The sequence below is a fragment of the Dendropsophus ebraccatus genome, chromosome 12 (genome assembly GCF_027789765.1).
Source record: "Dendropsophus ebraccatus isolate aDenEbr1 chromosome 12, aDenEbr1.pat, whole genome shotgun sequence".
Taxonomy (NCBI): Eukaryota; Metazoa; Chordata; class Amphibia; order Anura; family Hylidae; genus Dendropsophus; species Dendropsophus ebraccatus.
In genome coordinates, this window is record NC_091465.1 from 14983406 (window position 1) to 14995046 (window position 11641).

General features: G+C 43.7%; 1 protein-coding gene across 1 annotated transcript; it reads left to right on the forward strand.

Annotated features, from left to right (window-relative positions):
- The first annotated feature begins 390 nt into the window (after window positions 1-390).
- Window positions 391-5673, forward strand: LOC138769580 (surfactant protein C-like). The gene is made up of 6 exons (XM_069948148.1): window positions 391-498; window positions 2714-2842; window positions 3563-3700; window positions 4222-4338; window positions 4421-4543; window positions 5006-5673. Exons 1-6 carry the CDS (start codon window positions 466-468, stop codon window positions 5087-5089), a joined length of 624 nt encoding a protein of 207 aa, XP_069804249.1. The 5' UTR covers window positions 391-465; the 3' UTR covers window positions 5090-5673.
- The last annotated feature ends 5968 nt before the right edge of the window (window positions 5674-11641 follow it).

The window sequence follows — 11641 nt, forward strand, 5'->3', positions numbered from 1 at the left end:
AGCTGCAAAGATCATCCAGCCAGGTCATGGAACAGCCGGTCTGCACATGGCCTTATACTCCAGAGCTGCACTCACTATTCTGCTGGAGGGGTCACTGTGTACATACATTATATTACTAATCCTGTACTGATCCTGAGTTATATCCTGTATTATACTCCAGAGCTGCAGCTTATTCAGGGTCTTCACAAAGCTTACTGATTAATATTGTGGGAATTGTTACTTTTATACCAATAGATAGATAGATAGTGCGGTGATCAGGTCACTGACCCTCCACCTTTCTCTCTGCACATTGTCACCCTCTCCAGCAGGTTTGCAGTTGCTCCAGGTCAGGTGGATGTTGTCACCTGGGCTATTTTTACAGGTGCCTTCAGAAGGGTGTACCATACCAACACCCAGAGTGTGTCATCCCCCAGGAAGAGACAGCAGCATAGTGCGCCTTATATATAAAAGGAGAAACCAAACAACATGCAGGGATCCCCAGAACAGCCTCATATGCAGGTAAGGGATAGGCCTCTATCTATCCATCTATCTATCTATCTCCTATCTATCTATCTATTTATCTATCTATCTATTTCTCTATCTATCTCTCTATCTATCTCCTATCTATCTCCTATCTATCTATCTCCTATCTATCTATCTATCTATCTATCTATCTATCTCCTATCTATCTATCTATTTCTCTATCTATCTATCTATCTATTTATCTATCTATCTATTTCTCTATCTATCTCCTATCTATCTATCTCCTATCTATCTCCTATCTATCTATCTATCTATCTATCTCCTATCTATCTATCTATTTCTCTATCTATCTATCTATTTATCTATCTCATATCTATCTATCTATTTATCTATCTCCTATCTATCTATCTATCTATCTATTTCTCTATGTATCTATCTTCTATCTATCTATCTATCTATCTAGCTATCCCTCTGTCCCCTCCAGACCTCTCTACCCCCTCCAGACCCCTTTGTCCCCTCCAGACCTCTCTTCCCCTCCCCCAGACCCCTCTGCCCCCTCCAGACCCCTCTGTACCCCCCCCCCCCCCCAGTTTCCTCTAAGGGAAAATAATTTTAGAAAAATGAATTAGTAAACTTTTCCATCCTTCCCTTTTTCCAACAACTTCTATCAGGTTCCCATACCTTCTATCAGTTATTAGCTGACTGGTTTATTCCAAAGGTTTTTTTTTAACCTGGTGCTTTCCAGAAGTTGTAAAACTACAACTCCCATCATGCCTTTAGGGCTGGTATATAACAATGGTATATATCATCCTATACATTTTCCCCAGCAGTGGAGGAGGAGGGTGAGCAGCAGGGTATAATCTGTATAATCTCTGCTGTAATCCATAAACCACCCCGGCAGATTACACAGGGAAGAGACGCACGTCCGGTTATTCTGCGCAATTACTTATCTGCGGGGAAGGAAGAAGCCATTCATAAAGCTGCTAATAGTGTAATACATGCTAATAAACCTTACAGCACGGGGAGGGAACCTCGGCTCTCCAGCTGTTGCAAAACTACAACTCCCATCATGCCTGGACAGCCAACACTGTAGCTCAAACATGATGGGAGTTGTAGTTTTGCAACAGCTGGAGAGCCAAGGTTCCCTACCTGTGCCTTACAGGAATACAAACTGATGACTAGCAATATGGGGCGAGTGGGGTCTGTCCTCTGGGGTGGGGTCTGAGATGAGGCTCAGCTAAAGCTTTGGTTGTCCAGGCATGATGGGAATTGTAGTTTTGAAACAGCTGGAGAGCCCAAGATTCCCCCCATCTCTGCTTTAAAGGGGTTGTTCACCCCCAAAAAAATTCTTACAGAACAACTGGTGACAGAAAGTGCCAGAGATTTGTAATTTACTTCTATTAAAAAATCTCCAGTCTTCCAGTACTTATCAGCTGCTGTATGTCATGTAGAAAGTGGTGTATTCTTTCCAGTCTGACACAGTGCTCTCTGTTCATGTCGGGGAACTGTCCAGATCAATAACAAATCCCCATAGAAAATTTTTCCTGCTCGACTGGAAAGAATACACTACTTCCTGCTGGACTTACAGCAGCTGATAAGTACTGGACGACTGGAGATTTTTTTTAATAGAAGTAAACTACAAATCTCTGGAACCAGTTGATTTGAAAGATATTTTTTTTTGTGAACAACCCCTTTAATGGGACCATAATGGACAGGCTAATATTTCTACTGGGGGCTAAATTAATAAACATAGATGGACTTTTGCAGTGCACTATAATTACCATCATGCCTGGACATGTTTTGTCTATTCCAGGCATGATGGGAGTTGTAGTTCTGAAACAGCTGGAGGGCTGCAGGTTGTGCACCGCTGGTTTACTGTAAGGATAGGTGCAGAGCTCCAGGAAAGCTGAGTGACCACTCACAGGATAGGACATTGGTCTATACCCAGCTTTCCTGGCAGCAGATCCTCCCCGTCCTATTCATCATGAAGCATATTTAGAGGTAAATAACCATTATCACCAGTGAGGATCTGAGATGGGAGACTATGTATAGCAGAGAGGTAATGGCTGTTATTACAGAGTCCGGGCTGGGACCTCACCTAGTAATTACATGGGAGACGAGCGCTCCGGTGTGTGGGCCGCCACGTGCTGGACTCATTCTGGCAGCTCCTATTGTTATTATATCATCATTAAATTCTTATTTTGTTTCCTCATTTATGTATATTATTATTCGGTGACATTTTCTCCTCCAGCCTTCTGATAAAATGTCCGAAAAAAAGAAGACCTGGGCCTGGGCCATTGTAGTCCTCATGCTGCTGGCCATAATAGTCGTGGGGGCAACGCTGATTGGGGTGTACATGACGCAGAAGCACATAGAGGAGGTGAGTGCGGGTTACATGGGACTGCATCTACTGAATTATCTGTACTCAGAGATATCACTGTTTTCTGTGGTGTTCCATAGGACTGCAGGTCACATAACTACATTATCTGTACTCATAGTTATCACTGTTATCTGTGGTGTTCCATAGGACTGCAGGTCACATAACTACATTATCTGTACTCAGAGATATCACTGTTATATGTGGTGTTACATAGGACTGCAGGTCACATAACTACATTATCTGTACTCAGAGATATCACTGTTATCTGTGGTGTTACATAGGACTGCAGGTGACATCTACTACATTATGTGTACTCAAAGATATCACTGTGTTATCCGTGGTGTTACATAGGACTGCAGGTATCATCTATTACATTATTTGTACTCAGAGATATCACTGTGTTATCTGTGGTGTTACATAGGACTGCAGGTATCATCTACTACTACATTATCTGTACTCAGATATCACTGTGTTATCTGTGGTGTTGCATAGGACTGCATGTATCATCTACTACATTATCTGTACTCAGAGTTATCACGGTTATCTGTGGTGTTGCATAGGACTGCAGGTATCATCTACTACATTATCTGTACTCAGAGATATCACTGTGTTATCTGTGGTGTTACATAGGACTGCAGGGAACATCTACTACATTATCTGTACTCAGTTATCACAATGTTATCTGTGATGTTACATAGGACTGCTTGTTGTATCTTCCAGGTGGTGGAGATGGCCTTCAATGCTAAGAGCGGGGAGAAGGTGCAGCAGACGGTCATGTTGAACAGAGAGGAGAACCTGGCCGCATTTTATGTCAACACCAACAACATGTCGTCCACTATTCTGTATGACTACAATCATGTGAGTGACCCCGCCGTACTGCTCACAGCTGAGTGTTTGGTACAGTATATGCGGTAGCCTCCATACTGATCCATCATCTCACTATTCTGTATGACTACAATCATGTGAGTGACCCCGCCGTACTGCTCACAGCTGAGGGTTTGGTACAGTATATGCAGTGTAGATTCCATACTGATCCATCATCTCACTATTCTGTATGACTACAATCATGTGAGTGACCCCGCCGTACTGCTCACAGCTGAGGGTTTGGTACAGTTACAGTATATGCGATAACCTCCATACTGATCCATCATCTCACTATTCTGTATGACTACAATCATGTGAGTGACCCCGCCGTACTGCTCACAGCTGAGGGTTTGGTACAGTATATGCAGTAGCCTCCATACTGATCCATCATCTCACTATTCTGTATGACTACAATCATGTGAGTGACCCCGCCGTACTGCTCACAGCTGAGGGTTTGGTACAGTATATGCAGTGTAGATTCCATACTGACTCATCATCTCCATCATATTCTTCAGGAAATCATCGGCTTCAGGCGAATGGACAACCAGAAATGTTTAGTGCTGGATATGAACGGCGTGAACATCCCGTCCATGCACGACATCCTGAGGGTCATCAAACACTTCCAGAAACAGGTGAGGTCCCGCACCCCAAACCCTCCCCCACCCGCCATCCGCCAGGCTCCGCCTCTAACGTCCGCCATTCCTGCCCCCGCAGAATGCCACGTCTGACAGCGACTTATCCTACGACCTGGTGGAAGGATTAGAAGCCGACCGGACCAAGCTGGGGGTCCCCATCAATATCCTGTGCAGCGACGTCCCCATCTACTGGGCCACACAGGTGACTTACCCCGTATACTCAGCGCACAATATGGTCGGTGACATGGCGCCGTTTTTTGTTGTCATGTGACCTTAATCAGCGGTAGGGAACCTTGGCTCTCCAGCTGTGGCAAAACTACAACTCCCATCATGCCTGGAGAGCCAAAGCTTTAGCTAGGCATGATGGGAGTTGTAGTTTTGCCACAGCTGGAGAGGCAAGGTTCCTTACCCTTGCCTTAGATGATGGCAGCGAGGACGGGGAGTGTGCGGCAATTATTGGGGGAGATTTATCGACCATGGTGTAAAGTGAAACTGGCTCAGTTGCCCCTAACAACCAATCAGATTCCATCTTTCATTTTCCAAAGAGTCTGTGAGGAATAAAAAGTGGAATCTGATTGGTTGCTAGGGGCAACTGGGCCTATTTCACTTTACACCATGTTTGATAAATCACACCTATTATTTCAATTTTTTTGTGTTTCCTCAGAACATGTCCCCGCATCTACGCTGGAAGATCACGCTCAAGTTCAGCATATTCGGAGTAGATGTATCGTTCACCTACCACTCCTGATCGTCTCGCGCTCCTATTAGGGTTGTATCACGGGGCGTCAGCCGCGGCCTCGAGCAGGATGGAAACAGGTTAAGTGCAATTTTGGGACGGCAGCCATGACGGTTCCTCCCCCGCTCCCTGATAAGAGACCTATAGACTCTACTCTCCTTGCAGCATTTCAGTCGGGATTATGCGGGCGGCGCTGGCACCCAGGTGGCCCCTGCCCATATTTACATATCCAGGGTTATACTTGGCTCCTACGCATCATCACTTGCCGGACATGGGGCCCGTGACTAAGATGGATGGGCCACAAGAGAAACAACAAGCAATACATAATTCCAAATGCTTACGGGAGGCTTACAGACGCTGAGCTGCGACCAATGGCAGAGATGATGTCATCCAGATTATCACATGTTCTGGATTTACAGAATAGATTTTCAAATGAAATGGTGTCAGAAAGTTATACAGATTTGTAATTTACTTCTATTATCAGCTGCTGTATGTCCTGCAGGAAGTGATGTTTTCTTTCCAGTCTGACACAGTGCTCTCTGCTGCCACCTCTGTCCATGTCAGGAACTGTCCAGATCAGTAGCAAAACCCCATAGAAAACCTCTCCTGCCCTGGACAGTTCCTGACATGGACAGAGGTGGCAGCAGAGAGCACTGTGTCAGACTGGAAAGAATGCACCACTTCCTGCAGGACATACAGCAGCTGATAAGTACTGGAAGACTGAAGATTTTTAAATAGAAGTAGTTTACAAATCTATAGGATAATTTTTTACTCACCGTAAATTTTCTTTCCTGTAGTCCGAAGCAGCAGCACAAATGGGGAAGATCCTATCTTCCTGCAATGGTAGGACAGATGGTACTAATAAAAGATTGATTAGGAGCCCTATAAGAAGGCCATACAGACCCCTCCTCCTTGTGTCAATTCTAACGACAAAAAAATTTAAAATTCATAATAAAACTTAGTTAATAAGGCATTAAAACAATCAAGGTATGCTGCATAAATAATACTTTGTTTAAATCAGGGCGGGAAGTCTGTGCTGCTGCTTCGGACTACAGGAAAGAAAATTTACGGTGAGTAAAAAATTATCCTTTCCCTTACGTCCTCAGCAGCAGCACAAATGGGGATATAGCAAGCTATGAAAACAGACTAGGGAGGGCCATTACATTACAGAAGACAGAATGGCTGAGCCAAAAACTGGTTGACTCGTGAATATCTAGTCTATAGTGCTTGACAAAGGTATTGACGGACGACCATGAAGCAGTCCTGCATATTTGTTCCAAGGGTACAGATCTTTTTTCAGCCCATGTGGATGATATTGCCCTCATTGAATGTGCCTTGATTGCACCAGGTACCTGTAATCCAGCTTCTTGGTAGCATATGGAGATGACTTCCCTTATCCATCTGGACAGAGAAGCTTTGGATGACTTGCATCCTTTGTTTTTCCCTGCAAAGGATAAAAAACAAGTGGTTAGATTTCCTGAAGGAGTTTGCCCGTTCAATATACATGCTCCAAGCCCTTCCCACATCTAAGGGATGAAGCTCCTTCTCTCCCGTGTTGGCAGGAGTAATGGAATGTAACAATGGAGATGTGGAAGAGACTTTCACCCACCAGGCTTCAAACATCTTCTTTACCTTCAGGTAGGTTCTGTAGGCAGTTGTGGCTCTGGACTACAGAAGAGTGGTCACCACTTTGACAGCATATCAATTCCCACCTTGTTGACGGCAGTCAAGCTTCGGACAAGCCTGCCCTCTTGAGTTATTAACTGAGGGTATACAGAAGCCTCCAGATTATTCCTATGGAATTAGCGCCATGCTTTTAGATAATATAAGAGGCCATCATGAAACCAGAGACTTGCTACTTGCAAGATTTTTAGACTCTGCCCACACCTGGCAGGGACGCTGGGAGTAATCTCTGCTACTCTGTGTCAGTAGCTGGGGAGACTGGGAGAGTTCCCAGAAGATTCTTAGGCAGGGGGCTCACCATTGTGAACCATGCCCTCTTGGGTCAATAGGGGCAAATGAGGCTGACCAAGGCCCAACCTTGTCTCAGATTCTGCAAGACTCTGGGCTTTTTAGGAGTGAGGAAAAAAGGGTTTTCCAATTTGAACCTTGAATAGGAATAGGTCTATCCTCCATGCGATTTTCCAGAAAGCTTCTGGTCCAGAGACCGTTCCTCCGACAGGGTTACATCGCAGCATAGATTGCCAGCAGACAAAATGCCCCTGCCTCCAGTAGTAATACCACAGAGTTAGTGCCCCTATAAAGATCGATATGCGCCATCCTAGATGCGGTTTTGATCTTATACTGATAGCTTACCATAGATTGGTGTGCTGAAGTGGACTAGTATTCCCTTCATATGTTGGATGCCAGCAACATCTCTGATGGGGATTAAGGCTCCTTTGCCCGTTGCTCATACAAGCGCCCCACTGCTTGATATATCAATGGTTTTCTCTACCCACTTCATTGGGAGACTGCTGCCATTGAGCAGGAAAAAGCTATCCTTGTCTCTGGGTGTTATTTCCAGTGTAGACATAAGACCCAAGGGTATCAGATGAAGTGACAGCAACTGGGGAGTGCCGAGAACCCCGACTTGTGTCAACTTCTGTATTATCTCTGGAGGAAGTAAGTCACAGACTGGGGATCTATTCTCCTCCCTAGGAATTGTTCCATGCCAGAAACAATGATGAGCTTCAATTTTCTCAAACAGTCAAAGTACAATAGACATCAGCTTGGTGACTGTAGATGGAGCCAAGATGATTCCAGACAGAAGGGCTGTAACTTGAAAAGAATTCCAATTGCCTTGTACAAAGGGTCTTGATGTAAAGGAATATGCAGCTTTTGTCTGTAGACAGGTACATGCGGGTATACATGGCCAGATAACGTCCTTCTTCTAGGAGGGAACTACAGAGCATAAATCCTCCATACAACTGCTTTCTCTGAGGAGGCTGTATACAGGTAAATGCAGGTATACCTGGTCAGATAACATCCTTCTTCTAGGAGGGACCTACAGATCATAGATCCCACATACAGCACCTTTCTCAGAGGAGGCTGTATACAAGTATACACGGTCAGATAACATCCCTCTAGGAGGGACCCACAGATCAAAATTCAATATGGTAGCCTTTCCTATCATATAACACTGGTACAGACCTCTCTCATTATGGAAATAAATTGTCAGAAAAGACGTAGTCACCAGTTCTTGTCCCCATCCCCAAGGCCTCCGAGACGTCTGGTCCTTCTTGTGCAGGATTCTTTCCTTTACCTTCCATACTAGAATTCCTACGGAATGTGGAACAAAAGTAGAAGTTCCTTCTCTTATTAGACTGGGGCAGATAATGGACCTGATCATAAGAAAAAAAGGACTTTCATGAGAATGTCCAATACAGATCCAACTATCTTTATATTGGAGTGAACATCTGCCCACTTACAACGAAGGACCAGTCTCCAAACTGTGGGGATCGGGCAGCCAAGTATACTGCTCAGCTATAGTAATATAGACATTTATTTTATTTAATTTTTTTTTTTTTTTTTTTTTTTTTGAACAAGGTCTTTGTGCGTCTGAAGGAGCCATGACCTCGGACTCCATCCAGTTCAGCCTGTAGATTATCATTCAGATGTAAAATCTTAAGCAGTCATTGTCTCTTCTGAGAAAAAGTTGCAATCCACAAATGAATTCCTTGCCACCTGAAAGTGGAATCTTGCAGGATCTGTACGCCAAGAAAGCTTTTTCTCTAGAAGTTCTGTTACTAGAATCCGGCTACATCCAAGGATGGAAATTGTGCCAGACTGACCGGCTGACTAACAGACTAGTGCAGAGTGCCTGGAATCAGACACACAGGTGCACTGAATATGCAACCAGCAATCCTAAGGCGGTGTTCACACATAGCAGCTTCATAGCTTTACTGCATCCTTCAGTACACAGAAGCTCCATAGGGTCACTGCATCATCTGATATCAGTATTACAGAGTGTAACTAGACAGCAGGTGTACACAGTATTACAGAGTAATTAGACTGTAGGTATACACAGTACACATCCAGCATCTCTAAGGATGTAGCTTCATAGGTCACTGCATTATCTGATAACAGTACTAATCAGATAGTACACATCTACAATCCTAAGGCCATGTTCACACACAGTAGCTTTACTGCATTCTTAAATAGAAGCACTGGAGCAGCGCAAAAAAACTCCATAGAATCACTGCATCATCTGATGGCGGTATTAGGGAAAGTAATCAGATAGCAGGTGTATCCAGTACACATCCAGCAGCTCTAAGCATGTGCTCACACACATAGCTCCATATGGTCACTATATAATCTGATAGCAGTATTAGGGAAAGTAATTAGACAGATGTATCCAGTACACAACTAGCAACTCTAAGGCTGTGTTCACACACAGTAGCTTCATAGGGCACTGCATCATCTGATAGCAGTATAGTGAAAGAAATCAGACAGCAGGTGTTACACAGTACACTACAATTCTAAGGCAATGTTCACACACGGTGGCTTCATAACTTCACTGCATTCTTAAATAGCAGCACACAGAAGGTCCACATGATAACCATCATCTGATAGCAGTATTAGTGAAGGTAATTAAACAGCAGGTGTACATAGTACACGACTAAATTCTAAGGGTATAAACCCACACACCGTATAAGCAGTGTATTTACTGCTGCGATACGCAGCAAATACGCAGCAAACACGCAGCAAATACGCAGCAAAAACGCAGCAGATTATATCTAAGGGTGCAAACACACACACCGTATATGCAGCAGATACGCAGCAGATTTGATGCTGTGTTCAGTTATTTAGATCTAATCTGCTGCGTATTTGCTGCGTATCGCAGCAGTAAATACGCTGCGTATACGGTGTGTGTGTTTGTAACCTTAATAACTGAACACAGCATCAAATCTGTACCAACAAATCTGCTGCGTATTTGCTGCGTATTTGTTGCGTATCTGCTGTGTATACGGTGTGTGGGTTTGTACCCTAAGGCAGTGTTCACACACAGTAGCTTCACTGCATTCTTAAATGTCAGCACACAGAAGGTCCACATGATCACTGTATCATCTGATAGCAGTATAGTGAAAGTAAATAGACAGCAGGTGTATAGTATACAACTAACAATTCTAAGGCCGTGTTCACACACAGTAGCTTCACTGCATTCTTAAATGGCAGCACTGGAGTAGCACACAGACGCTCCATAGGGTGACTGCGTCATCTGTTAGCAGTATTAGTGAAAGTTATTAGACAGGAGGTGTATCTACCACTACACAATAACTCTAAGGCCGTGTTCATACACAGTTTTATAGCTTCATTGTATCATCTGGTAGCAGTACTATAGCAAGTAATCAGGCAGCAGGTGTGCACACTGCACAACTAGCAGCTCTAGGGTTGTGTACACACAGTTTTATAGCTTCACTGCATCATCTGTAGCAGTGCTATAGAAAGTAATCAGGCAGTAGGTGTGCACAATTAGCAGCTCTAGGGCTGTGTTCACATACACTTTCAGAGCTTCACTGCATCATCTGGTAGCAGTACTATAGAAAGTAATCAGGCAGTAGGTGTGCACACTGCACAACTAGCAGCTCTAGGGTTGTGTACACACAGTTTTATAGCTTCACTGCATCATCTGATGGCAGTACTATAGAAAGTAATGAGGCAACAGGTGTACACAATTAGCAGCTCTAGGGCTGTGTTCACACATATACACAGTTTCACAGCTTCATTGTAGCAGTACTGGAGAAAATAATGAGACAGCAGGTGTACTAAATACCCAACTAGCAGCTTTAAAGCTGTGTTCATGTATACACACTATAGTTACATAGGTCACTCATATAGTGAAGCAGTCTAACAGGACTTGCACAACCAATGTTAAAAAAAGTGAAAGACATTGAAACGAAACATTTGAGGCATAAAAGCCTCATACAACATATATATATATATATATATATATATACACATATATATATATATATATATATATATATATATATATCCAATGATCCACCTGACACACATGCCAGGCTTCCAGCTTAAAAGAAAAAACAGCATATCTTACCTTGCTGAAGTATCAAGAAACATTAGCAGCCGCCCAGGTGAGGACACAGGTCTGGCAGCACCATGATACTTACTGCAGCAGCTTCATGGCTTCCCTCACACAGCGGCTCAATACAGCAGAGAAGCTGAGTGATAACTCTACTAAAAAGTAAATAATCTCCTCTCTGATACAGCAGAGCAGGAAAAAACAACATTTCTATAAATTTCCCCTCTCCACACGACCATGTGGAAAGGAAGAATCTTTGGAAAGGAAAGTCAGACACAAACATAGGCCTGAGCCTGCTTCCCTCTCCTACCACCTGTCCCACAGGAGGACAGAAAAAAAACACAAGGAGGAGGGGTCTGTATGGCCTTCTTATAGGGCTCCTAATCAATCTTTTATTAGTACCATCTGTCCTACCATTGCAGGAAGATAGGATCTTCCCCATTTGTGCTGCTGCTGAGGACGTAAGGGAAATTACTTTGTGAGACTATTTGATTTAAAAGGAAAAAAAAATGGCCGGATTA